Source organism: Pelecanus crispus, chromosome 1, assembly GCF_030463565.1.
Source record: "Pelecanus crispus isolate bPelCri1 chromosome 1, bPelCri1.pri, whole genome shotgun sequence".
Classification (NCBI taxonomy): Eukaryota; Metazoa; Chordata; class Aves; order Pelecaniformes; family Pelecanidae; genus Pelecanus; species Pelecanus crispus.
The window spans coordinates 1,563,906-1,591,814 of record NC_134643.1 but is presented as its reverse complement, the minus strand read 5'-3'; the positions used below and the strand labels follow the sequence as shown (position 1 = coordinate 1,591,814).

Sequence of the window (27,909 nt, the reverse complement as noted above, 5' to 3'; positions counted from 1 at the left end):
TGATAGCCCTCCAGTGCAGCACTCCAGTCATGAGAGTCGTCCCACCACATTTCCGTGATGGCGACTATGTCATAGCCATCCTGCTGCACAAGGGCTTCCAGCTCCTCCTGTTTGTTGCCCATGCTACGTGCATTGGTGTAGATGCACTTAAGCTGGGCTATCAATTTTGCCCCCAACGTTGTCGTGCTGCCCCTGGGCCCCTCACTAGCGGGTCCGTGTATATCCCCTTCCCCCTTCAAACCTAGTTTAAAGCCTTCTCAATGAGTCCCGCTAACTCATGGGCGAGAATCCTTTTCCCCCTTGGAGACAGCCAATCTCCATCAGCCGCCAGCAGGCCCGGTGCCGTGTAGACCTCCCCATGATCAAAAAACCCAAAATTCCACCGATGGCACCAGCCTCTGAGCCACCTGTTAATCAGGTGAGTTTTCCCAGTCCTTTCAGCATTCCTTGCTGCCACTGACGGGATTGAGGAAAACACTACCTGCGCTCCCGATCCTGCAACCAATCGCCCCAGTGCCCTGAAGTCCCTCTTCATTGCCTTAGGACTTCTCTCTGTAATCTCATCACTACCCACCTGTACAACCAGCAACGGGTAATAATCGGAGGGCCTCACGAGGTCGGGGAGTTTCCTAGTAACGTCCCTAACCCGGGCCCCAGGGAGGCAGCAGACTTCCCTGTGGGATGGGTCCAGGCGGCAGATCGGGCCCTCAGTTCCCCGCAGGAGGGAATCGCCCACCACAATTACCCTCCTTTTTTTCTTAACAGGGGCAGTCGTAATCCGTGGGGTTGACTGACTGACCCTCGGCAACCCCCTGGCTGGACCTTCCCCTTCACCTCCCTCCCGGCTTGCCTGGCCCTCAACTTCCAGAGCCCCGTATCTGTTGTGTAGGGGCAGCTGGGAAGGTGAGGGAGGCCGGGAGGGGATTTGTGGCAATTTACTGTCTCCTCCCAGGTTAGAAGGGATAAAGAGCAGTAAAGCAAGCTGTCTGGAAACCCAACGTTGCAGTAATTATCCTTCAAAAACAATCAGGTGGGGAGAAATGTGGCAGTCAACCTCCTCTACAGCTCTAAACACTGCACAGCTTACTGATCATTTTACTCCAATACAACTGGTAAGTGAGCGGAGTGGTGGAGGAAACGAGCGGTGCAAAGGGAATGGATTATTATCCTTGGTGAATGACGCAAAAATTGTCAGCTGTGGAAGCAAGCCTCTGTAAGCTGGGATGTGTAATCCTAGCAGCAGCAATGCCAGCCCGGGGACAAGAGGTATCGTCGTCTCCTTTGGCCGAGTCAACCTGTCGCCTCTGATTGAGACTGTCACAGACAGTGCCACATATTTCTGATTTTCAGCTTCATTAGGGAAGCAGGGCGGCTTGTTCATGGCAGTAGGGCATTTGAAGCACATTATCAGCCAGCCATAACTGAATAAATGAAAACAAATTGGGCACAGCGTGGAGCATTCAGGAGAGATGAAAACCTTTCACAGTTGAGATACTCTTACAACAAACTTACATGCGTGAACCAAGCTAAGAGACAGGCCTGGGCTCTGAGCTCTCCTACACTGGTGTCAATCTGCAGTAAAGACCAGATAAGCTCACTCTTGACACAGCCGCTCGCGTGACACTGAAACCTGGTCCGTGGCCTCTGTGCAGGTCTGTTGATACTCTATGGTCTCCAAGAAGTCACAGGAAAGGGATGACCTTCAAAAAAAGATGGCAGTGTGTCATCGGGCGTGTCTGGGTAGGTACAAAGAGGCCTGGTCTCTTTGGAAAGGCTGTAATTTTTTTCCAGCCATGCTTAAGAACACCCAGGTCCAAAATAATCTTCCTTTCCTCAGCCTGTAGCACCTTGAGTCCTTACTGAGGTGGGACTGGGGCAGGTGACGGCGTCCTCACTGGTAGTGCAGCAGCTCCTCCCAGCGAATGGGCTGGGAAAACACCTCCCGCTCCAGCCAGAGTTCGTAGGAGTAGTGGAAGTCCTCGGGGAGCTCCAGCCGCTGTCCCAACACGCTCTGCAGGCAGTTGTCCACCGGCGCAAATTCCGAGTCTTGAGGTTTGTCGTATCTCCGGCTGTTGAAGGCTTCGATGTTGGCTCTCAGGGTGCATTCTTCAGCCTGGAAATCCCATGGTCTGGCATCGATATCTACATTGAAGAAGAAACAAGACCAAAGTATTGTGGGAAAAATAACTCTGATAAGGTTTGGGCAAAAGAAAGGATGAAGATTTTACAGCAACCACAGGCCTGAATTGACTATTAGTCAGTCCTAATTATTATTCCTAATCAATTCCCATTATGTATACATTTTAATTTAAGGTATTTCAATGAACTATGTTAAAATAACTTGTAAATTAAACAGAGTCAGAAAACTTCATATAGAAATGCCATTACTTCTGCTCTGTAGTGTGCTTAAAGGACTCTCTGTAGTTACCAAGCTCCTCCTTTTTTCAGAAAGGCCTCATCACTTTTACTGAAAATCTCCGCAGATGCCTGAAGCAGAGTTGGAGACTTAATGCATATAGCTAAAAATTGGCGAGCTTATTATGAGCTACTGAAAACAAAGTTTTTTTTAAAATTTGGACACATTGAACTATGAATGACGTTGAAAATCTAATAACTGGCTGTAATAACCACATTATTTTAAACATGTAATATTACATAAAAGTGTAACGTGAAAAAAAAAATAGTATTTTGAAAGCTGGTCTTTATAAGCTCTAAATCTATATGAAATAGTCATTCGCTCCATAAAGGTTCAGTAAATTTATTGGCAAAGCTCAGCAGTGCTCAAGGGAGGGAAAAGTCCGAGCTGAGTATCAACCCAGATATACAAAGATAAAAATAAACACGCCAGGAAAAACCCTTCCAGAGCGTGTCTCAAAGCCAAGTGCTTCCCTGGCAAACTGTCCAGGTCAAGATGCAGCCTCTGCTAAGTAGTGAACTGTACAATCGAGTGTTGCATTATGTTGCTGAGTAACTCTTTTGGGGGAAGTGGGACACACGCGCCTATTTGTCCTTTGCCTCTGTCCTAAAATTGCATTATTCTCACTATTGCCATGTAAATTCAGCTGTTATGGCAAACCCTTGCTCCAGGGCAGGTGACCTAGGTAGTCTTCTGCTGTTTTGGAGCATGTAGCACTCAAGCTATTTAAGTCATGCAAGGCAGGCTGTATCCCATAGCTGTATCCCATTAGCAGCATGAGGAAGTCCTGCTGCTGTATTCAATCCTGCAGGGAGCAATCAGCGTGCTGAGAAAGGCAGCAGCAGGATAGAAATCCCCATAAAAGAAAGGAAGTCCCCAGTCTTCCAGCCTTGATGCTCTTTGGGTTTTGGGGGAACTCCGCTAGCCCTGAAGTGAAATTACAAATAGCGAGTCTAGTTTTTGGTTCTTCTAAGTTAGTGTCATAGTGGTATTATGACTATCAAAAGCATAACAAGTCTTCAAAAAATAGGTTATATCTTTTACAGTTGAACACCCTAACATAATTATAATGTCGTTCTCCCTTGTAAAAATGTTAAGATGTTAGGCTTTTACTTCTTGCCCTGTTTTCTTTTGAAACAGGAACGTTACCCAATTTTTCCACTTAATCCTCATTAAGAAGAAGAGACAGGCAGAGCAAAAATTTAGGACCGTGTTAATAAGGCAAAAAGATATTTTAATACTTTCTCTTCTTGTCCTAAGCTTGGGTCAGTTGTTGCAGCAACTGGGTGTTCTTAGAAAGGAGTAAGAGTATGTGGTCTGATGCCTCCCACAGATTAATACACGAGGAACACCAGAAACTTCATGACATCCCTCAAAAAATAGATTTAGACTACATGAGAGCTGTTTAAACACAGACCAGCACATCTAGTCTGTGCTTCAGCTTAAGGATTCAGACTATCCGCACTGCCAGGTTGTAACCGCTGCTGTTTCTCAGGTGTAAGCTGCAGAGCTATCAGTGAGATTTTCACTCCACAGCCATCCTAAGCACGCAGATTTGGTGTGGATACCAGAAGAGCTTAATGGCTCAATGGCAAAAGTGATTTGGGAATGCAAAAGTGCAGGCCTGGGCTTGGTGGAAACTCTTGTCTTGGAGACCTGAGCTGACCGTGTCCCATCCTGATCTGATTATTCCCACCTTTCCTCATGCAATCAATTTGTTCCCTCCTGATGGTGCTGAACAGAGCCTTAAAGCTTCTGAAAAAAATCCCCAATGCTGACCCAAACAAGTTTATGGGATCCTAACAGGTCATAGGACAAAACGTGTCAAACCCCCTGCGTGCCGATTTCAAGAGCGCATGCAGCGAGGATGCTTCTCTGGCACTACTCACCGTTGCCGTAAGCCCAGTCATCGTTCATGCGGTGTCGCACCTTCTGGTAAATGGCAGACATGGTTTTCATGTTGCTCTTTCTCCACTGGCGCCCCAGGTACTTGGTTTGGATTTTCAACAGTTTGAGGACATAGAGCTGCATCATGGCCTGTTTCACCTTCAGAGCTCGTTTCAGTATTGGGGCCGACTTAAAGACTACCAGCATCTGCCAAGGAATCAACACAAATTAACGCAACGTGTTCAAGAAAGCAACGCGAGTACTGTCTGCGCAGCTTAGGGCACTAACACCCGGGCCACGTACGGTACAAACCCCAAGCAGGTAGAACAGGAGTGTTCAACATAACCAACACTTGCTGCAGGGAGCTTGAGGGTCATAGAAATAAGTATTATTTGCAGAAGAATCATGGAATCATTTAGGTTGGAAAAGACCTTGAAGATCATCAAGTCCAACCATTAACCTAACAGTACCAAGTCCACCACTAAACCAGTTAAGGGGAGAGTAATATTTCGTCTTTCCTAGCTTGATGGCTGGATTATTTTTTAATGAAAGCAAAACTAGGAATCATTAAGGTTGGAAAGGCCTTCTAAGATCATCAGTCCAACTGTCAACCCAACACCCCCATGCCCACTAAACCATGTCCCCAGTGACACCTCTGCCCGTTTTTTTGAACACTTCCAGGGATGGTGACTCCCCCACCTCTCTGGGCAGCCTGTTCCAATGCTTGGCCACTCTTTCTGTGAAGAAATTTTTTCCTAATATCCAATCTAAACCTCCCCTGACGCAACTTGAGGCCATTTCCTCTCATCCTATCGCTTGTTCCTTGCGAGAAGAGACTGACCCCCCCTCCCTGCCCCCTCCTTTCAGGTAGTTGTAGAGAGCGATCAGGTCTCCCCTCAGCCTCCTCTTCTCCAGGCTGAACACCCCCAGCTCCCTCAGCCGCTCCCCACCAGCCCTGTGCTCCAGGCCCTTCCCCAGCTCCGTTGCCCTTCTCTGAACACGCTCCAGCACCTCAATGTCTTTCTTGTAGTGAGGGGCCCAAAATGGGCACAGCATTGGAGGTGCGGCCTCACCAAAAAAAAAAAAAAAAAGTATTTCTGCATATAAGCCTCAATCTGTGAAATTAAAACGGGCGGCTCATGAAGCAGCAGAAACCCCAGCACTGCCAGGAGAAACTCCCAGCAGGAAGGCTGGGCTGAATCCGCGCAGCGTAGAGCCAGGGACACGCTCGAGGGGCAACGCTGGCAGCCCACAGCAGGTCTCGGGGAGAAGGGACATCACCTTACCATTGTCCTTGAGTGTTTCCACTTGGTCAGCTTGTTGAGGATCCTCAGCAAGTTAATGCAGGAGAATAAATTTCTCCAGCAGAACTGGTTGTTGTCTCCAGCTTCCTGCAAAGCAGAGAAGGAAAAGTGTAACCCTAACGGCAGCATTCAGCAACACCGCTACAGAGATATTCTTGTGCAAAAAGTCTTTATTTTTACTCTCCACACAAGTCTTATTTCCGATGGAGAGTGAGCAGCGGAGCTACTGCCTCGCTTGGGTTGTCATCATGCTGCTGAGACACCAACAGATTCTGGGGAAAACGGTTCTGAAAGACTCAGATGTAATCAGTGTTTTAATTTGCATTGAGGTTTAGAGTAAGAGCTAAGATAAATCACATTATTCTGTCATGGGAAATATATATTGTGGTAGATTTGTATTCGTTGTTTACAGTCAGAGAGCAAATTACAGCCTAGTGATCACTACTGCTTAGAAACCAGTTTTTGTTAATTATATAAATTAATTCGTAAATTACCACATGCTTAGAGGACATATTACAGACAAATAAAAGGAAATCACACAACAACGCAGGATGACAAACAGCAGCATTTTTATCAGGAGGACAAGACTCTTCTGTAAGAAAGATCCCCTCCGGCTTAAGTGCAGCAGATACATTATTTTAAATATCAGCTAAATGTAAGCACCCCCAGCTCCAGCTTGTGTAAATATTGCCTGTAGCACATTTGAGCAGTAATTCCACCACTACAGTAACTTGCTTTATGTTTGAACAGCACTGAGCACAGCAGAAGTGTCCCACAAATAACCTATTTGGGGATGAGAGCGGAAACAAGTGCTACTTAATTTATAAACCACTTACAGCAAGCTACAGCCTTAACAACTCATGGCAAAAACTGCAGCCTGGTGCATGATCCAGGTTCTGGGCATCCTCGGCAGGAGTTTGGGGATGACCCCAGAGAGCCCCTTCTGTCAAGAGTGTCTAATCCAGCTTTGAAACTAGATTTACCCAAGAAAATCCCGCCAGCATAATACCTTTGTTCTTAAAAGGAAGCACCAAACCTATCATTTCAGTAAACTGGTAAAATGCTATTGTACGTATAATTTTTAGAGGCCAACAAGAAAGTCCTTCTGACTTATTTAATTCTGGGGTTTGGTAAAAGCCACTCTGAGCAAATGCACTTTTCTGCCAGTAGAGGCTACGTCTGTGCTGGAGGCTCCTGTGCGCACAGCGGAGCTTGCACAGCAGAGCGCAGAGGCAGGATGTCACCGGGATGTCACCAAGGCGCTCACGGATACTGTGTGCAGCTCTGGGGGTACCAGCTCAGGAGCAGTGCCCGTGCAGTTTCGTGTCAGTGCCCTGTCTTAATCTGCTCCCTCAGCACTAAGTAGTTTTTCCAGAAAGACCCCAGTAGAATAAATTAACACCCACTTCATAGGCAGCTGGATTTATTTTTGTCGCCAATCTGACGTTGTCTCTATAGCTTCAAGTGAGAGTCTTTCTATCAGATTTACAGAAGGAGGGAACAGGCTAAACAGCCTTCAGTCCTCCTTTCACCCCCATCGCCTGTTACCCTCCCCATGGCACCATGACACAGTGCAGCAGGGTCCTCTCCAGCCCCCTCCCCAAACACGGGGAGCTGGAGAGGAGTGACAGCCCCGTGACAGGAGAGGGGAGATGGGGACCAGCAAGGAGTCAAAGAGGCTGTCCCACAACAGGGTGGGTGAAGCGGCTGAGGGAGCTGGGGTTGTTCAGCCTGGAGAAGAGGAGGCTGAGGGGAGACCTTATTGCTCTTTACAGCTGTCTGAGAGGAGGGTGTGGTGAGGTGGGTGTTGGTCTCTTCTCCCATGTAGTTAGCGATAGGACAGGAGGAAATGGGCTCAAGCTGCACCAGAGGAGGTTTAGATTGGATAATAGGCAAAATTTCTTCATGGAAAGAGTGGTCAAGCATTGGAACAGGCTGCCCAGAGAGGTGGGGGAGTCACCATCCCTGGAGGGGTTCAAAAAACAGGCAGAGGTGGCACTGGGGGACATGGTTTAGCGGGCATGGGGGTGTTGGGGTGACGGTTGGGCTGATGATCTTAGAGGGCCTTTCCAACCTTAATGATTCCTAGTTTTTACTTTCATTAAAAAATAATCCAGCCACCAAGCCAGGAAACATGGAATTATTACTCTCCCCTTAACTGGTTTAGTGGTGGACATGGTAGTGTTAGGTTAATGGTTGGACTGGATGACCTTCAAGGTCTTTTCCAACCTAAATGATTCGATGATTCTATGATTCTAAGCCCCCGCTACCTCTCCGGGACTGCACCCACTCCTGATTTACACCATGTGGGGACAGCAGTTATCCCAGTGCCAAAGGGTCCCTCCTCTGGAGACAGCACTGCTGAACTTGTCCTGGGTTTCCATGGAAGTAAACGGAACACACGCTCTCCCGTGTTCAACCCGCTGACAGCATAATCATCTGTTACATCTGCTAAGAAATGTGTTACGGCTGGGATGTTAAAATCAGTGCATTGGAGTATTGGGGAAAAAAAAAGCTAAAACAATGCATAAAATGTTGGCTGAAGAAACAAATACGTGCAAAAATGTATGCCTCTGAAGTACCAGGGCATGTTTAATTCCTATTAAATCCTTACATTCATGGGTATCCTCCCAAAGACGAACACACATGGTAAAATTCAAGTTGGTTTCTGCATATTTTCTAATTAAATTAGTCTTCTGTGAGGCTAACATCCGTGTCTGCTGGGAGAGAGCGATGAGGCACTGTCGTTTAATGCAACAGCTCGCAAACTGGGGACCAGACCCTACTGGGAAAGGGTAACTGGGAATATTTTCCCTAAAAAAGTTCAGTCTTCTCCTACAGCCATAAAGCTTAGCGTGAGCGCAAGGATTAGCACGAGCCATCGGAGCACTCAGCGACGTGTCGCTAGATGTCCCCATTGGGCCAGGATATGGTCGGCAGGAGCCTGGCAGGGCTAGACGGGCACCAAGCCTGGCCAGGACGCCAGCCTTCAGCAAGTAGCCCATGGACCAGCACAAAACCGGGGACTGATCCCGTTGATAAAGAGGGAGGCGACATCCAGGAGCTGTCACCCTGAGCAGGCACCCAAAACAAGGCAAGAATCATCAAATCATTTAGGTTGGAAAAGACCTTTAAGATCACCCAGTCCAACCATTAACCTAACACTGCCAAGTCCACCGCTGAACCAATTAAGGGGAGAGCGCTGGAGGAAAGGCACGTGGCACAGCAGTGGAGGACCGAGCCAGCACACCGGCCATGCGTGATGATCCCACACCTGCCCGCACATGGGCCACAGTAGGTTTTTATATAAATTTGATCTGGCATAATCAACTCACAGCAGGAATTTGCATCGCAGTGGCACGTCAGAAATGCTGTGGCTACCGATCCAATAAAACCAGTTTGGCTGTCCTGGCTGACCACAGCCTTGGAGGGATTTGTGAGCAAATTTGGCTCGTAGAAACTAGGAAAACCTTTATTTTAATGATTTTATCCTTCACATAGCTAAGGAAAACAACATAGGCTTAAGATTTTAGCAGCCAGACAACATGAGATCATCCCTGCCCGGACTGGTTTTGGTCAGACTACTTCTTAATGATTCCTGCATCATTTAGGGTCTCCCTTCCCTCTGATCTCCCTCCCCGTTAACCCCAAAGCTTGTCCCTGCTCTGCGCCCTGTCCAGCCTACTCTGCATTTGAATTATTGCAGTTATGAACCTGCCAGCATTAATGTCTCATCTGTAGTCCATATGTTCACACAGCTCGTCACGCTGGCCAGTCTCCATAATACTTAGGCTCCTCTCTGTAGGGAATTTGGTTCATTCCTTAATCTACTGGCATCTTACAAAACGCGAGTGGTCAGAGCAATTTAAACCTGGGAGGCAACGGCCTCTGGGCAAATCCTGTTTTAAAAGCAATCTCTCTTGTTTGGAGAAGTGAAAGGGAAAACTCTAAACCCAACTATTTTTATGGGGTGCACAATGCCAGCAGTGCCTCCTCCCCATCTCCCCTTAGGTGACAGCGAGTCAGAACAGCAATGGGAAGAATTTTGAAGTCTGGAGGAGAAAAAAAAGTCTAATTTTGGAAAGGTTGGGGGTACAGAAAAAGACAACAGAAAAAAAGAAAACAAAAATCCTTCCTCACCCTCTCACATACAGCAATACTGGTTACAAGGACCCTTTCTGTGCTGCTTACCAGGCTTTCTGCAGTGAGCTCGGGCAAATCATAGACTGTACAATGCGGATAATCCAGGACGGAGATGCTGTGGAAGACAGGAAAGAAGGGACTCGTTAAGAACCAGGTAAATATGAAAGCAACTTTTTAAGATGATCTACGTGATGATGCGCAGCAATCTGTAACATCTTTCTTCCCTGTGCCTGGGGTTTGAATAGCAAATGGCAGCACTGCCTTACGCAGCAAGTAGTTTGGATGGGTAGCAATCCCGTCTCCAGTGAGCCACGTTGGGCATGAACCAGCCCGCAGCCGGTGCCACGTGGACGTGCCTCCCTCCTGCATTTCCGACTGCACAGACGGCATCCAAATGGGCTCCCAGCCTCACCGCTGCCTCGCGTCTCAGCTTAATGGAGCACGTCGATTCCTCTTGGCTCCAAAGTGCATCCTGAGTGCATTAATAAGGACTCGAAGGATTTGGATCCATTAAGGCATGACAGATTAGTTATTCATATGCATATTTAAAAAAAGGAAAAAAAAAAAAACAAACAAACCCAAAACAGACCTTAGGTTAAAATGGAAACATCTGATTACCAGCAAGAAAATTCACAATGAGGGCATCAGGTCTTTCGAAGCCCTCCAGGCCTATTGCCTTTGTAAAAGTAGCCAATAAAAAGAAAAAAAAAAAAGCATGTGTATATATATGTATATAAAATGTACGTATACATACATGCACACACACTGATGCTATCCGTGCCCTGAGACATCTACCAATCTAAAATGGAGCATGCATTATCACACAGCTTCAGTTCTTGTGTTCCCTTGTTTGCCATTTTTTTGTTTTTAAATTCAGCAGCTGAGCAACAAGCTGACTTGTAACGATCACTGAGTCAGAGCCAATCCAAGATGAGACCCGAGGTCAGGAGATCCCCTAAACCAGGCTTCATTTAAAGCATTTGGCCCAGGAAGGGCTTGTCTGACCACAAGGACAGATGCTCTTTGCTCACTCCTACCCATCATAACCGTAAAATTGGAAGTGCTGTGCAGACACAAGCAAGAGAGCTCAGAGGGAGCCAGCTCGGCACCAGGAGCCCCATGGCTCATTTGCCCCAAGTCTTCATTGTACCGCCATCACTTCTGGTATTTCCCATTGCAGCATCACTGGGCTCGGGTCATAGAATCATAGAATCATAGAATTGTTTAGGTTGGAAAAGACCTTTAAGATCATCCAGTCCAACCATTAACCTACACTACCAAGTCTACTCTAAGCCAATCAAGGGTAGACTAGACTAAACCATGTCCCGAAGTGCCACATCTACCCGTTTTTTGAACACTTCCAGGCATGGGGACTCCACCACCTCTCTGGGCAGCCTGTTCCAATTCTTGACCACTCTTTCCATAAAGAAATTTTTCCTAATTTCCAACCTAAACCTCCCCTGGCGTAGCTTAAGCCCATTTCCTCTTGTCCTATCGCTAACTACATGGGAGAAGAGACCAACACCCACCTCACTACTACCTCCTTTCAGGTAGTTGTAGAGAGCGATCAGGTCTCCCCTCAGCCTCCTCTTCTCCAGGCTGAACACCCCCAGCTCCCTCAGCCGCTCCCCACCAGCCCTGTGCTCCAGACCCTTCCCCAGCTCCGCTGCCCTTCTCTGGACACGCTCCAGCACCTCAATGTCCTTCTTCTATTGAGGGGCCCAAAACTGGACACACTATTCCAGGTGTGGCCTCACCAGTGCCGAGTACAGGGGAACAATCACCTCCCTGCTCCTGCTGGCCACACTATTCCTGATACAGGCCAGGATGCTGTTGGCCTTCTTGGCCACCTGGGCACACTGCTGGCTCATGTTCAGCCGGCTGTCGACCAACACCCCATACATCTGAACGTGGCAAAACCCCACGATCCTTTTTGCAGCGCAGTGCCCGACGTTGTTCGCCACCATCTGACAAACGGGTACTCTGGGCTGGGCACAACAGCTGAACCTCCCTGGATCAGCGCATCCAGCTGCAAACCCCACCTCATTTCACAGGAGCATATCCTGCCTGCGAGACCTCCATCAGAAAGCAGAGGAGGGAGCTAAGTGCTCCTGAGCTATGTTTCCTCCTCACTTATCTGCCTTTAAAGCACAGGACCAAAAGCGAAAATTTTTATCAGCAAGAGAATTAACATATTACTGTCTATTTTTCCATTTCCATCACATATACACAACCATACCGTGCAGGAGACAGACCAGCTTACACATGTGGCTCAAGAGCAACAAAAAGAGCATCAAAAAGCAAGAAAAAGGATCTTCTCATCGTTCTGACAGCAACATCCCCTGCCGTGCTCCCCTCCAAGCGGGGAAATCCTACCCACTCCTACTGAGTTGTGAAAGAGTTGTGCTCTTTCAGTTCTTATGCTGACTTGTGGTAGTCCAGCCAGTCCCTTTACAGACTCAAAATGGGGCTAGTGTCTTTCTCAAATCAGAAGTAAAAGGCAGTGACAACTATGCAAGACCTGAAGAAGCCAGGAAAGCTGAATTATAGCTATAAAAAGTGGAAAGGACCTAGAAGACTGTACCCCATCTAACCTCTTTGAAGCTGTGGCCCACAGATGCCCAGTGGCACTGGACTGCTTTCCAGGAGTCCATGTAAAGATGAAAACAAACCTACTGTCAGACAGGGAGACAGGTCTATGTGTGTTTTAGTAGTCCAATGAGAGATTGGAAAACCCCCATGAGCCCTCTTCATTAAGCAGAAGGGATTTGCTTCCCTCCAGCATATTTCTGTAGTGGAGAGCACACTGCCCCAAAGCCGCGTTAGGGACCAGAGGTCACTTGGTCCCACCACATATTCACGTGTTAGGGTTCCTCATGCACAAAGCCTCCCTGCTCCATCATCTCTCTCTTCCCCAGAAGTGGCTGTACCTGTTTTTAGCAGTGATATAAGACATGATGTTTTGGTTGAAGAACTTCAGGATCAGCGGGATGCAGTTGGCAAACACCAAATGCTGGGACACGTACTCAAACTGAGGAAGAGAAGTGAAATGGGTCAACGTTAGCTGGAACAACCAGGAGCATCATCTGGGAATGGAAACCCATTTCCAGCCAAAAGCAAAGCAGTCTCGATGGTTTGCTCTAGACACATCGCAGACCATCTTCCCCTTGCAGACACCTGCTGTATAAGGCTTGCATCATATACAGCAACTCCCACCAGCTGGAAAACTGTATTTGCCATAGAGCGGACACACAAACTTTATGGCAGTAGTTAGGAATAGCTGCACCTAATGACTGCAGCGTAGCTTTTTAAGATAAAAAATCTGTGGCAAAACAGTATATGGGGAAGAGGGAAGGAGGAGATGTAGCTATTACATGAGAAAATACAATAATTTCTATTGCTGTGACATGCTAACCCCAGTCCCTTTTCAAATTTTGACTGAAAAAATTACCCTTACCTTCATACATGCTTTTAATTTCTCTCCCCCTCTAAACATTAAATGGTCTGGGTAGGTACGGCTGCGTAATACAATAAATCGCTACTGTCCTCTAAAAAGACAGACACAAATAGCAGCAATATCCTACCCTATCCTACCCATGCCTCTCACTAACCTGCAATCAACATCCCAAATTTCAGAGCAAAGAAACAGTTTGTTCCTACACGTCTCATCTCAGCCTGGTACAAGCTGTCGACACTCGGTACGCCACCAACGACACACCACCGCCCTTATTTGCAAGGGAGTAATCGGCAGTCCCCACTAGCAGGGATCCGAGATGCTTTGAAATGCAGCTGCCAGCAATTAGTATGTTATACAGGATTGGACCAAAGATAACGCTAACTTGCTGAACTGCGATAATTTGATGGCGATTCTCTGTTGGCATAAGAAACGCCAAATCTCGACAGAACCGAGACAAAAAAACCCCACGATCTGTTGGTGTGCAGGTCTGTGCAGGGCTGCCTCACTGATGCGGCAGCTGGCGAGCGCAGGGCCCCCAGCAGAAGCTGGACCAGGCACGCTCTCCGCTACCCTCCGCTGCCTCCGTCAATGCTGGAAGCATCAGCTCAGCCCCCGCAGCGGTTTTTGGGGTGGTCCTTGAGACCAGCTTCGGCACCAAAAGAAATTATGATGGCTTACCCAAAATCAGACACAAAAGCAGAATCGGGGGGGGGAACCCCACAGCTTTCTCCAGACTTAGCACTGGACTGCAAGAATCCTCCTGCCACAGAGGAAGAAATGAGAGGAGCCGTTTTGGGGGTGAAGTGAGAAAAAATCAGTGAAGGGACATGGGGCGACCCAGAATAATTGTAGGCTTGTAAAAATGGGGGTGTTTGTTTCATTTTATCCAGTCCAATATATAGATTTATATTTATCCTCAGATAAGCATCAGTGGGCTTCATAACACAGATGGATTTGTACCATGCTGAAACCTTTAAAATTAAAAAAAAAATAGAAAACATTGTTTGACTTGCAGAATGGGTGGAGAACTGGGCCCAGGCCACAGCTCAAATCAGTCCTCGGTCTTTTTTGAATCAAGGAAAGCCCTCACGCGGGTGCGGTTCGATTGGTGCCACGCAGACGAAACAAAAACCAGATTGTATCTAGGACCCAGACCTCCAGGCTCTGTTGAAACTGGAGCCCCAAGAACTTGATCCTGCTGAGGGACAGAGGACCGGATTAGTTGACCCCGTGAGGTCCTACCCAGCACTATTTCTGGTCATGGGAGATGAGACAGAGCAAAAGAGGGTCTTGTCTAACCCACATGCCCTTCCCCCTTCTGCTGGGGACACTCATGCTCGTGATACCTCCTAAATTTTAACCTGATCAGCCAACAGCGTGAATTTTTCCAGAAGTCTGAGAACTCCTTCCACATGAGTGGAAACGATCCTGTCAAAACACAGTCAGAGATATATTGCAGGCAGATTATTCCTGTCTGAGTAACCCTATACAAATCCTTGCCCGGGGCTAGGGTTCATCGCTACGGAAAAGCAATCTGCAGTTCCTCATGGAAACCCTTCCTGGAAAGGTTCTTTTAGGATAGGGTCTATCAGGACACACCAGCTTCACAATCAGCTTGGCAATGGCTGACCCCTTCTCTATGCTCACCTGGTAGATGTGGTTGAGCTTGAAGTGCTTGAGGAGCAGCAGCAGCAAAGCCGAGATGCTCTTCACAATGATCTCTTTGTGCCTGTTCACGTCAATCCCCAGTTTCATGCTCTGAAGAACAGTGATGCTGTGTTGGAGGGAAGGAAGGCACAGTGGGTATGGGAGCAAGAAGGACTAAGGGACTGTTGAGTTCTTCTTCATCTGGACAGGCTCTACAGAAACAGAGACCTTTGCTTCCCTCTGGGATTCCCATTTCCATCCTCTCCTGTCTGGTGACACCAAGGTGCACTAAGAAAGGGCAAAAAAAGCTGATTGCCCTCCACCAGCAATCCTGGGGGAGCAATATGAAGGACACCCACCATATGCTCACGTACCTTTATGATTTGTGTCAATTAGCATGATTTTATGATTTGTGTCACTTAGCTAGCAGAGCATAGCAGCTGCCAATTGCATTGAATTGTTACGCTCCTGAAAAACTGGCATTCACATCCTTGACTTTCACCCCTCTGCCCTGGTAGCATCAGCAACTTGCACCTATCTAAAGAGATGTCCCCAAATCTGGAGCCCCCCCGAACCTATTGGCAAACCCCAACTCTCTTGCTCAGTCCAAGACTTCTTGGCAAAGCTGGGATGGCTGGTGGCCACCTCCTCAAAAACTTACGGCATCTCTTCAGGCAAGACGTCTGCCAGGATGTTGATGGAGTCGGTCTTGGCTTTAGAGGTGGGCGCTGCAGCAAGGAGGATCTTCAGCAAAGCTATCTGCAGGGGAGGACAGGCGTGGAGGGATGCTCCCAGGAAGGGGCATTCCTTCCTTCCTTCCTTCTCCTTCACTTGCTGAAACTGGACAACTTCAAGCCAACTCTGTAGGGTTTCCCCAGCCCAAGCTCCGCTCACCATGAGGGACTGACTATGCCAAGGCTCGACCTCTGCTGCTATACCCTGGACAGACAGGCCAAGTGTGGGGAGCACAGCAGCTAAGTTTTAGCCTTAACTTTAGGCATCATGAGCACCTGAGCTCTAGTAGTATGGATAAAATAATGCAAGGGACACGGAGCTTAATGCATTTAAATCTGTGCTTGTCTCTCCCTATGGACAGAGTGCACGTGACCCAATTAGCATCTTAGAATCACAGAATCGCAGAATCTTTGGGTTGGAAGGGATCTTAAACATCAGTCTAGTTCCAAGCCCCCTGCCATGGGCAGGGATACCTTCCACTAGATCAACCAACCTGGCAACATAGCTAAATTTCAGGACATGCATTGTATTCCTCTGGGAATCTCTTGGGGCCATGGGAAGGCTGCAATGGATGCCCCTGTAAGGAAGGTCATAACCTACAGAGTCTCCACAGTTTGAATAGCTGTTGAGAGCACAGCCAGGTTGGCAGAGACCTGAAGGCATTACCACCTTGTTTGCTGAGGCACGTAAAGCATGATGATGATTTAGTTTGGTTCCTGGCCCAGCAAGCCATCACGCTTGGAGATCAGCACGGTATTGTAATGGAAAGTTCATCTCAGCAAGAAGGACAAAGGCTCAAGGGACCAGTGAATCCATAGGTTGCTTCTTGAGGTCAGAAGTGAAGGTGCCCGCATCAGTGTGCAACAACAGCTCACGCAGCTCAAGAGATGACACGAGGACATGTTCCTCAAGAGATGTCATCAAGAGATGACATGTTCCCCTCAGTGTCTGGAGGACAGGAGCCAGTTTTGAGCTCCCACCAATGTGGAGGACTTTGTTCCTAATCCTCCACACACATCCTATTTTCCAACCAGTGACCTGTCTCCAACCATTTGACTGTGTCCCTGGGTATCTACACCCCTTGATCCTCTGAATCCCTCCTCTTAGACTGTACTTTCCACCATACTCTGCTCTGGATTCCCACCAGAATCTCAGCATTTGTGTCCTGAACACGCCCCAGAAGCCCTGTGCTGAGCTGTGCAGCTCACAGATTGGCACCATTCCTCACTCAAAAGCTCTTCTTTACTTTTAAGAAACACGGTCTTACCATATACTGGGGGAGATTGTACAACATTGCTCGATACAAGATCTCACAAGGGGTTTCTTGGACTTCCTCTTCCCCCTAGCACAGTGAAACATTAGAAACAAGGGAAAGTTAAGTATTTCCAGTCCACACACTTGAGATGTATCAGTCACCTCCAAAAAACCCAGCTTGAGGACTTAATGATGGACATAACTGCATGCTGACTGCAGGAAGCTCCAGGCCTTTCTCCACTGCTACATTTGATCAAGATATGGACTTCTAGAAAAAAGAGCATCCAAGGTGTGTCCTAAGGATCACGGAGAATGTATGGATTTCTATGACACCTTGGAAATCTTCCACACATCTATCTAGTGATGGGGAGCAGCAACTTCTTACCAGAGACATGGGGCACTTCTCCAGCTCCTCTTCATTTTTGATCTGGATGTCTGAGATGGAAATGTACTTGTGCTGGCAAAATACACAGACAGAGGCAGAGCAATATCACAACTGAGGGATGAAACACGGTCAGTGATGACATTTGCCAATTTCAGTAATATCCGAGTTAGGTGTATAGGTCACAGCAGATACATGGAGAACTCATCTTTGTGTAGGACATCCCTCTGTCCCTGAAGCCCCTCACACATCATGCCTTTGATTACTTCCACCTACTCCTTCTAGGATCTCTCTGTAAGTAAATGGAGAGAGACAATCACCTCCAAAAGGCAATCCAGACCTTAGATAGGGTCAGTTGACCTCTGGAGGTGTCTCACTCCACGTGGAGCACTGCAGGACCCAAGGCTGGCCATGCTTCCCCATGGGAACAGCACAGGTCTGGGCATGTATATCCAAAACCAACCCTGGAAGTCTGTCACCACAAAGCACAACGTGGCAAATGCTCACCAGGATGCAGCAATGTTATACCTTGGATAAAGGGAAAGTCCAAGTGCTGGACAATCTACTTGGAATTGCAGTGAGGACTCAGTTTTGCATTTTTTGCCCCAATTCCTGCAAGAAGCTCCAGAAGCTTTTCCTGCGACAACTAAGAAGGGACTCTCTTACTCCCTCCAGTAACTGTGTTTCAGCCAGAGGTTAGATGTGAGGATCCACGCTGCAAGTAGTGGATATCCAGCCCCCCATTAAGCTGTTCAGACCTTGACTAGATTCATCAGATTGACTTCCCAAGGCGCAGAGAGCAAGAGCTCAGACCAAACACGTTGCTGTACATCAGCTGAAGAGGAGCAGAAGACTAAATTAACGTGAAACATTTACTGTGGACTGAGAGCATACATCTGAGGAACTTGAAACTCGTTATGAGTGCTGTATCACAAAGTTTGTGTGCATGGAACTTGATGCCCTGCAATCTCCCTGTGGCCCTGGTGATCTTGGTCAATGATTTCCCCACTTCCATGAGATCCCCATGGGTCTGATCCCACCTCAGAGCATCTGCTGAGTGCCAGGGAGTAAAAATGGCAAGGGATGAGGTTAGACAAGCTCACTGCCACTCAGCAAGGCTTTCTGGGCTGCTTCATCCAAGTGCTGTGCATGGAGCCACCATCTTACCTGCTTCAGTGTCTTCACGCTTTCATGGATGGGCCGTGGTAGCCCTATCAGGGTTTCGGTGTCTCTGTTGGGGATGAAAGAAGGTGAGTACAAGGCTGGGAAGAAGATCTGGGTTTAACACTTCTATGTCATACAAGGTAAAAGAAGGAGCCTGTAGTCTACTGAATCTACTGAACACATCCCAGATGGGTCAGGAATTGGGAGAGGTGTTGGCATGAGCTGCCCACCCTCCCACCTCATCCCCAGCAAAGCCTGCACAAGAGAGGGGTGATGTTGGGGTGAAGAACTGGGGTGAAATCAGGTGTCTCTGCATGGAGCCAGCTTGAGCCCAGCACTGCACCTAAAAACAAACACACCCTGCTCGGCCCATGCCAGGATGACTCTGCACCTGCAGCTTGATTTATTCACAAACTGGGTAATTCGTTGTGGATACCAGATTGTCCCAACTCCCTCCTGCATCAAACCAGTCTCTGGCTTGGGCCAGGGGTCACGTATTCTGGGCTAGGTCTGATTTTTAATAGAAAGAGGTCCTTGGAGACCACAATCTCCAAGAACATGTTTTTATAACACTGAATGTGCTGCTGCAGCCCCAGAGAAATCCAGCGCTGTGCCGCATTGTCCCGAGCACACCTTAGGCTGGTTGAGTTGAGAAGACCTAAGCTCGGTGGGCACCTCCCACCAGTTAAATTGCACTGATGGGAGCTATGAGACAGACTGTGTTGGACCTACACACGTAACACTCACTGTCCCAGTGTGAACCCGATGAATTTGTTCCTGCTTGCTTCCAGGAAATGCTCGATGTCTTTCTGTCTGATGGAGCGGCAGAGAAACAAAAACAAGGAGAAAGTTGGAAAATAGACATATACCAGATCACAGCCTACATTGCTCAGAAAGGACAGCAGCATGGGACCAGCAAGAACCTTTGAGCTTTCTAGGACTGATTTCTAGAGGTCTTAATAGCAGCGGGCTAGAGGCACCATTGCTTTTGTTGGTTGGGAGCAATGTGAACCAAAACCATTTGTATTTGCTGTGCAGCTCCATGGGAGCGTGCAAATAAATGGAGAGGAGTTCTCTGCGACCAGCACCTTTTTATCCACCTTCTGCGCTCCTAGCACATGCATCTTCAATTAGCATCTGCTTGCTTTGAGCAAACAAATGTTGTCTCCACAGTGTGGCGGAGCACGTGCTGCTCCAAGAGAGCAAGCTGACATCTTGTCCACCTTGGGCATCTTTCATGAGAACTCGTCAGGGTCTCAACACTACAAGTAGGACATGAACCGTGAGCCAAGGCTCTCACAGGCAGAAAGAAACCCAGCTGGGTTTCCAGGCACCAGCCAAGAACAACAATGGTCATTTGATTTCGAAGCTGAGAACATTATGTGGAGTACCACGGCACTGCGTGTGCGGAAACACAGGTGGGAAACCAGTTCTTGCCGTGTCCCTGCGAGGAGTGCTCTGCATAGACACACTTAACCCTGTCACTGCTCCCACATCAAAAAGATGTATTTGCTCCTGTGTGTTAAAGGCACTGGATTAAATCCAGGCTTCGGATCAACAGCAAAAAACCTCACATGGATTAGAAGGAAAGGGGCAGAGGTTTTCACCCTCTTTTCCTAACGCTTCCCTGCATCATGTGTAGCAGCACTGGTCTTAGGAAGGGAAAGCACCAGCTTCTTTATCCTCAGATGTTTTTCTCCAATTTTTCACCTTAGAGTTAAGGCCACTCAAGAAGGCTTCATCTGGCAACACGAGAGTCCCACTCAACAAACAAGAGGCAATGTCATTAACCAGTTCGCAAAATGATTTAGTCTAGGACCTTGCCCTACCGAAGTCCATTGGTGCCGGTTTGGAAAGCTGACCCTGCTCCCACAGTGCTCCAGCACAAGCCTCCTTCCCAGTACAACCTGGGATGTCCAAAATGGGATTGCCACTTGGGATTGGCCAAGCTTGGCCACACTTGGTTTGTAAAGCCTGGGGAAGAGCTCAGCTAAACTCAGTCCAGAAAGGACCAACTGAGACAAAAAAAGGGAGTTCCAGAGGCCAACAAACTTGCCATGGACTGATGTTCAGCCTGCAATGAACTCCAGGACAGTTAGGACTGGGGAGGATGGCAATGACACCAGATGGTTTTACCTGACTTTGGGGGCCCAGGGGAGCCCTTTGGGGAACGACACCCTTTCGATAGGCGGGCGCTGAGCAGGTATCACAGGGATAATCGCGTCCCGCTCCATCAGGTCCAGTTCCCCCTCGATCCCGCTGTCCACATCATCGTTCTCCTCTTCATCGACTCCTGCTTCGTCGTTCTTGAAGGGGTCTCTCTCGTTGTAGATATCCAAACTGTCTTGCTTCACCAGGGGCTGCAGCAGAAGGGGAAGGAGAAATTCAAGTCACTCCGTGGATTTTATTTCCCTCCCAGCTGCTGGCACCAGACCTCTTCACCCTGGAAGGATCAAGCTCCCAGATGTTCATCAGGTGAGGATTTCCCTCCTAGCTGTTGCCACCAAAGCCTGGACAAGGAATAACCCCCTCTGTACCTCTAGCCTTGCTGCTCTAGGAGGTGTGACCTTATTTTCCATCTTAACTTTTGGAGCTACCATCTGACATCTCTCCCCTAGCAAAAGAGGCCATTTTCATCCTCAGACCATAACACAGAAACTCCAAGAGTGGAGCTAAAAAAAGACGAGCTTGCTGTGAGCAGTTTGCTCCTCAATGCTTATCAGCCCATTGCCATAGGGTCAGGATGTCCTCTTGCTTCCTCCGGATCAAATGCATCACAGGACTGATCTGCCGCAACTGAAATTGGTGGATGAAAAGCTGGACATGAGCCGGCAATGTGCACTCACAGCCCAGAAAGCCAACCATATCCTGGGCTGTGTAACAAGAAGCGTGGCCAGCAGATCGAGGGAGGGGATGCTCCCCCTCTCCTCTGTTCTGGTGAGACCCCACCTGCAGCCCTGTCTCCAGCTCTGGAGTCCTCAGCACCAGAAGGACATGGACCTGTTGGAGCAGGTCCAGAGGAGGCCACAAAAATGATCCGAGAGCTGGAGCACCTCTCCTGTGAGGCCAGGCTGAGAGAGTTGGGGTTGTCCAGCCTGGAGAAGAGAAGGCTGCGGGGAGACCTTATTGTGGCCTTTCAGTGCTTAAAGGGGGCTTGTAAGAAAGATGGGGACAGACTTTTTAGTAGGGCCTGTTGTGACAGGACAATGGGTAATGGTTTTAAGAAGAGGGTAGATTCAGACTAGATAGAAGAAATTTTTCACAATGAGGGTGGTGAGACACTGGCACAGGTTGCCCAAGAGGCTGTAGATACCCCATACCCTGGGGTACCCCCATCAGTACTTAAAGGGGGCCTATAGGAAGGATGGGGACAATCTTTTTAGCAAGGCCTGTTGTGACAGGACAAGGAGTAATGGTTTTAAACTAAAGGAGGGTAGATTTAGACTGGATATAAGGAAGAATTTTTTTACAATGAGGGTGGTGAGACACCAGCACAGGTTGCCCAAAGAAGTGGTAGATGCCCCATTCCTGAAAACATCCCAGGCCAGGTTGGATGGGGCTCTGAGCAGCCTGATCTGGTTAAAGCTGTCCCTGCTCACTGCAGGGGGTTGGGCTGGATGAGCTCTAAAGGTCCCTTCCAACCCAAACCATTCCATGATTCTATGAAACTGGAAAACACAGGAGTACTCGGGAGGAAAGGGAAACACGCTCCCGAGCATAGGCTGGCTCCTTGAACGGATGACGGTCCCCACTGGAAAAGCATCCTGGGCCGTGCGCCAGGAGGATGTGCCCACACTTACCCTCCGGCTGCGGTGACCACGCTTCTGCTGCTGCTGCTCCATGAGCTCGATGGAGCAGGTGGGAGGCGAAGCGGCGCGCATGCTGCGCATCACCTGGATGCTGTCCTCTGGCAAGGGCGGCAGCCCCAGCTCCTCCCGCTTCCTCACCTTCATCGCCTGCAGGGCTTCAAATCCACCCAGCGTGAACTAGGGACCAACAAGAGAGGTGAGAAGGTGGGGAGCAGACATCCCACCTGGATTGCATGGCTCTTCTGGGCTTCCAGGGGAGCAGCAGTTTGAGGCCATCAAACTGGAGAGTTGAGGATGAAGACACCACGTCACCGGTTGGTTCTCCAGACTTCTCACCCACCCCATGTCCTCTGCGTGGCTCAGCCTACCCTCATCCCAGAAGAAACTGCTTGCCTTGTGTCAGCTTCCTGTGCCATCCTAAATAACCTCGTTATGGTTGGATTGAATAGTGGGGAACATCCAGGCTGCACTATTCCCAAAATGACAGGTTTCTGGAAAAAGGAATGGTTTTGCACCCACCAGAAGCACCTTCCAGAGCAGAAGCAGGACCTTCTTCATGGGGAAGTGTGGAGCATGGCCACTGCAGAACTTGGTCACCATCGTGAAGAGCAGAAGAGCAAACGGCTCTTCAGTGTGCACGGGGAAACCTGGTGAAGAGAGGGAGCAGGAGCAGGTTCAGAGCAGATTCCCCCATCCCTGAGGTCTCCCCGCCGGTCCAGCACGACAAAGGGACCTTCTTAGGACACAGTGAACTTATGGCTCACTCAGCTCCATCCTGAAGGTCTCCCGGCAGGTTTTCCACCCGGGGGGATCTGCCTCCTGCTCCACACGGATGTTCTCCACCATCAGGTACATGACACTGAGCAGCACCCTGCCAGGATAGGCAGGTGACGCTGCCAGCCAAAGGCCACTTTGTCCCCAGAGGCTGCCCCACAGCCTTCACCCAACGTGCTAGTGGGGGGCTGAGGGGGTTACCTGAGCTCTGTGCTGTCGGCCAGCGAGATGGCTGGCTTCCTCAGGGCGCTGCTGCAGGCCTGGCTGTTGCTGCGGGGAAGGGGACGAGCTCAGTGCCAGCCACCGGGCACAGGCTGCTCCTCACCCCAACCCCCAGCCTACGTCTACAGCAGTGGAAACACCGCGCTGGGGGACGTGCTGTGGCTGTGGCACCTCCCTGGTCCTCAGTGAGGAGGAGGAGGAAGGAGAAAGAAGAGGGCGAGAAGGATGGGGAGAAAGAAGATGAAGAAGAGGAGGGCAAGGAGGATGGGGAGAAAGAAGATGAAGAAGAGGGCGAGGAGGATGAAAGAGGAGGGCAAGGAGGATTGGGAGAAAGAAGATGACGAAGAGGAGGGTGAGGAGGATGGAAGAAGAGGGCGAGGAGGATGGGGAGAAAGAAGATGAAGAGGAGGAGGGTAAGAAGGATGGAAGAGGAGGGCGAGGAGGATGGGGAGAAAGAAGGTGAAGAAGAGGAGGGTGAGGAGGGCAAGGAGAAAGAATAAGATGAAGAAGAGGACAAGGAGGCTGAGGAGGGCGAGGGCAGTGCGGGTACTCTCACTCAATCTCCATGTTGAGAAGCTCCAGGAAGGCGGTGAAGGTTCCCAGCTGGTACAGGAGGAAGCTGTTGTGCCGAGACCAGTGCAGGACATCGCCTTCGTTATCGCAGTCTCCAAAGACACCTGGAGAGACCCAAAGGGAGGCCCCGATTAGCGGGGAGCTGCCTTTGAACCCCTGGAGCACATGGGACCATGCCGGGAAGGAGCTTCACTGCACCGACCTGGCACAACCCCAAGAGAAGGCTTCTCCCAAGACCCCACACCGAAGCCAGACAGCGGATACGCGGCCACATCCAGACACGGGGGATGTGGTCCTTACCCTGTGCCAGGTAGAGGATGGCCCGTGCTACTTTGAGCCGCTTGTCCCTGTTGACCACCTCCAGCCCATCCAGCAAGCGCATGACGTAGGCCTTCTGCTGAGCCCCGTCCAGCTCCAGCCATCTCCTGCCCTGCACTGGAAAGGGGACACAACAACCAGCCGGGTGCCTCCCAGGGGGTCCTGCTCTCGCCCAACGGGGCTGCCCCCAGCCCCGGGGTGCTGAGCCCAGAGCTGGTACCTTGAGCGTGAAAATCCTCCTCGAAGCATCTCCTGTTGGTGCTGAGCTCGGGCTCCTCGGTGTAGCTGTACAGCTCTGATGGAGAAAAGGGTCAGCAGGGACCCGGAGGAGTTCTACTCTCCTCCTCATCATCACCAAATTCCTTGTGGGACTCTGAAGCATCCCTATGCACCCGAGGAGAGATGGGGCAGAGACCCAAACTTATCCCTGAGCTCTTCTGCAGCTCCAAGGGGCATCTTGGAGCCACCCAATGCTACCAAATTCATAATTTTCATCCCCGTGTCCGGGCTGGGCTGTTCTCATGCTCCTGCCCACAGCGACAGTGCTCGAGCTGCTTTTTGCAATTTTTTTTTTTTTTTTGGGGGGGGCAGCAATTTTCTGTCCCAGTTAAGCCAGTTTTGCAAAGGGAGGGACCGCAGGAGCACCCGGGCAAGACCTGCGCTGATTTCACACTCAGCAGCTCAGATATTTTGGGACCTGCAAATAGGGGCTGGACTTGGAGGGACACGATGTTGTGCCTGTTCCTATATAATTCTGCCCTGTTCCTATGTAATTCCTATAGGTCCTACGATGCTGAGCAGCACCATGGGGGACTGAAACAGTCCTGCAAGGGAGGAGGAAGGATCCCTCGAGGAAAAAAATGCGCTTTAGCCAGACCAGCTTGTGCAGCTAAGACGCACACAGCTAAAAATAACCCCTTTGCTGCTCGAGATACGCTCGGGACCCCGAGGGTTACAGGGCAGAAGCAGCCGGAGTCAGAAGATACGGGACAAGGGCTTGACCCATCGTGACACCCACGATGAAGGGTGACACTTCCCAGCCTGGGCTGTGCCACCGGGCATGCTGCCTGTCCTCCCACCCCTGCACGCCTGTCATCGTGTCCTGGATAATTCGGAGCGCGGGGTAATCCCTGTGCCCCCACGCGTCGCTTTTGCTCATCCCTGGGGAGCGAGTGGCTCTCTATTAATAAAACCCTCTTGCTCTATTACCGCAAGGATGATACCACTGCATATCCATCCCCCATCCTGCTCGCCCAACTCCCCGAGTGATTTTTTTTTTTTCCCCCGGCGAGCACCTATTAATAGCAACGCAGCACCCAAACGCCGCTTCACCTGCTAACTCGGTGCCGTGGCCGTCGGCATCCCCGTATTCGAACTCCAGGTTGGGGCAATCCACGGAGCCCTGCGGAGAGCAGGTTAGGATTAGGGGGGCGGGGGGGTTGGCGCATCCCCACGGATATTTCGGGAGGCAGGACGGCTGCCAGCACTCCCAGCCTTTGCATTAAAGCGCCTCCAGCTGCCGGAGCAGCGACTTGTCCGCAGATGATCTTGACGTGGGTCTCCAGGGCGCGAGCGGGATGTCCGCATGAGGCTACTTAAAATACAGTGCAAATTTGGGAGGCGAGGGTAAAAAAAATAGCATTCCTCAAGTCCCAGGGAAAGCAGAGGCAGGACCCAAAGCGCTGGTGAAAATTTGATGCATTTCAGAGCTCCATGTGTGCTTAAAAACAAAGCCTGGGGCTGGTTTGAAGCCCAGGAGGATGCAAATCCCCCCCAGTGCTCTGTCCTTAGCATCCCACATCCGACAGCTTTTGGGGCTGGGCTTTGCACTTTGGAAGCCCGTAGGGTTGTGGATCACCCCCCCACCTCCTCCTCCTCTGCGGATAAGGAACTGGAGCATGAAACTTTGCCGGAGGATTACGGCAGGGCAGGGAGCGGGCGGCCGCAGGAGCCGACCCAACGCCAGCATCGCGCCGCCATGCCCCGGGGAGGGAACACATGAATGGATAATCAACTAAATTAACATAATTTCTCATTCCGCGTGCTGGCATCTCTTCTCGGCAGGCGCGCTGGAACCGATGTGCATCGTCGTGATTAATATTGATGACCCCAGAGGATGCGTGGCTGCGGGCTGAGCCCGACTTGCTCAGAAACGCTGGTTTCTCGCCCAATTTTTGCAGCCAAGCTGGTGGGGCAGTTCGGGGAGCTAAAGCCGAGGAGGAATTCGGCGAAGCGCGTGCAGCGCTAATCGGCTTTGCGAGGCCGAGCCAGAGGAGAAAAGCAAACCCCAAATTCATGGGCAGGGCTCAGGGGCCACAACTCGAGCACCGTCCCCTGGGGAGGAGGGACCTTTTTTGGGTCAGCCGTCCCCAGGGAGCCCCTCGACCCGCAGCCCCTTGGCAGGGAAGCGAGGTTTTTCCCATCCTCTGCTGACGGGGGTCCCTCGGTGGCCGGGAACATCAGTCCTGGGCTGGATCCTGGGGACCCGAGCCCAGTCCTGCTTTCCCAGCCTGGCACCCACGAAGCCGGACAGGGCAGAGCAGCGGCGGCGATGCAACCCAAGGCGGGTTTAGTGGTCACGTTATTTGGGCGGGAGGGGTGAAGGGTGGCAGAGGGGACTGCGGCCCCCAGACCCTGGTGAGTGGGGGGTGAGTGGGTGCCCCGAGGGTGTGGGGGAGCCCAGGGCTGAGCTGGGACCCCAAAAGCCAGCTGCAGCTCTGGGAGTGGGAGGGAGGGGTGCCAGTGCAGGGAGAAGCTTCCCTGGGGACCTCCACTCTGGAGTGGGCACCCCTCAGCTCCACGGGACCCCACAAAACCCCAGGTGGGGGCGGGGTGGGGCAACCTATACCCCCCTACAAGCCCGGATTGGGCACCCACCAACCGCAGCCCCGCAGGACCCCCTGCCCCTGGTGCAAGGACCCCAAACCCCTGGGGCAGGGACCCCTCACCTCCAGGGCAGGAACCCCAAACCCTTGGGGCAGGGACCCCAAACCCCCGGGGCAGAGACCCCCAACCCCCGGAGCAGGGACCCCCCCACCTCCGGGGCTGGGACCCCAAACCCTTGGGGCTGGGAGCCCCCAACCTCTGGAGCAGGGACCCCTCACTGCTGGAGCAGAGATCCCAAATCCTTGGGGCTGGGACCCCCAACCCCCGAGACAGGGAACCCCCACCCCCGGGGCAGGGACCCCCAACCCCCGGAGCAGGGACCCCCCCCCCCACCTCTGGGGCTGGGACCCCAAACCCCTGGGGCAGGGACCCCCCCCACCTCCGGGACTGGGACCCCAAACCCCTGGAGCAGTGACCCCCCCACCTCTGGGGCTGGGACCCCAAACCCCCGGGGCAGTGACCCCCCCACCTCCGGGGCTGGGACCCCAAACCCCCGGGGCAGTGACCCCCCCACCTCTGGGGCTGGGACCCCAAACCCCCGGGGCAGTGACCCCCCCACCTCCGGGGCTGGGACCCCAAACCCCTGGGGCTGGGACCCCCCCCCGACCTCCAGGGCATGGAACCCCCAAACCCCCAGTGCTGGATCCCCCAACCCCCGGGTCAGGGACCCCTCCACCCCATCTGGGGGACCCCCCCCTGCCCCGAGCAGCCACCAGAAGGAGCCCCGGGGGGGGGGGGGGGGTGGCACTGCCGCCCCTCGCCCTTACCTCGGACTCCTTCCGCTGGCTCCTGAAGAGCTCCCGGCTCTTGGGCTGGGCCTGGGGCTGGGCCTGGGGCTGGGGCTGGGCCTGGGGCTGGGGCTGGGGCTGGGGCTGGGGCTGGGGCTGGGCCGGCCGAGCCCTGCCCGGGGCCGGGGCCGCGCCGCCCGCCGCCTCCAT

General features: G+C 50.9%; 1 protein-coding gene across 1 annotated transcript; it reads right to left on the bottom strand.

Annotated features, from left to right (window-relative positions):
- Positions 1-1,807: 1,807 nt before the first annotated feature.
- STRIP2 (striatin interacting protein 2) lies at positions 1,808-27,909 on the bottom strand. Its single transcript, XM_075708178.1, has 21 exons — positions 27,739-27,909; positions 25,418-25,487; positions 24,306-24,380; positions 24,068-24,202; positions 23,751-23,871; positions 23,174-23,242; positions 22,963-23,069; positions 22,718-22,845; positions 22,190-22,375; positions 20,526-20,749; positions 19,137-19,202; positions 18,393-18,456; positions 17,229-17,300; positions 16,857-16,931; positions 15,516-15,613; positions 14,855-14,981; positions 12,681-12,781; positions 9,799-9,865; positions 5,590-5,694; positions 4,306-4,510; positions 1,808-2,142 (listed from the first exon to the last, which is right to left on the bottom strand). Exons 1-21 carry the CDS (start codon positions 27,907-27,909, stop codon positions 1,892-1,894), a joined length of 2,517 nt encoding a protein of 838 aa, XP_075564293.1. The 3' UTR covers positions 1,808-1,891.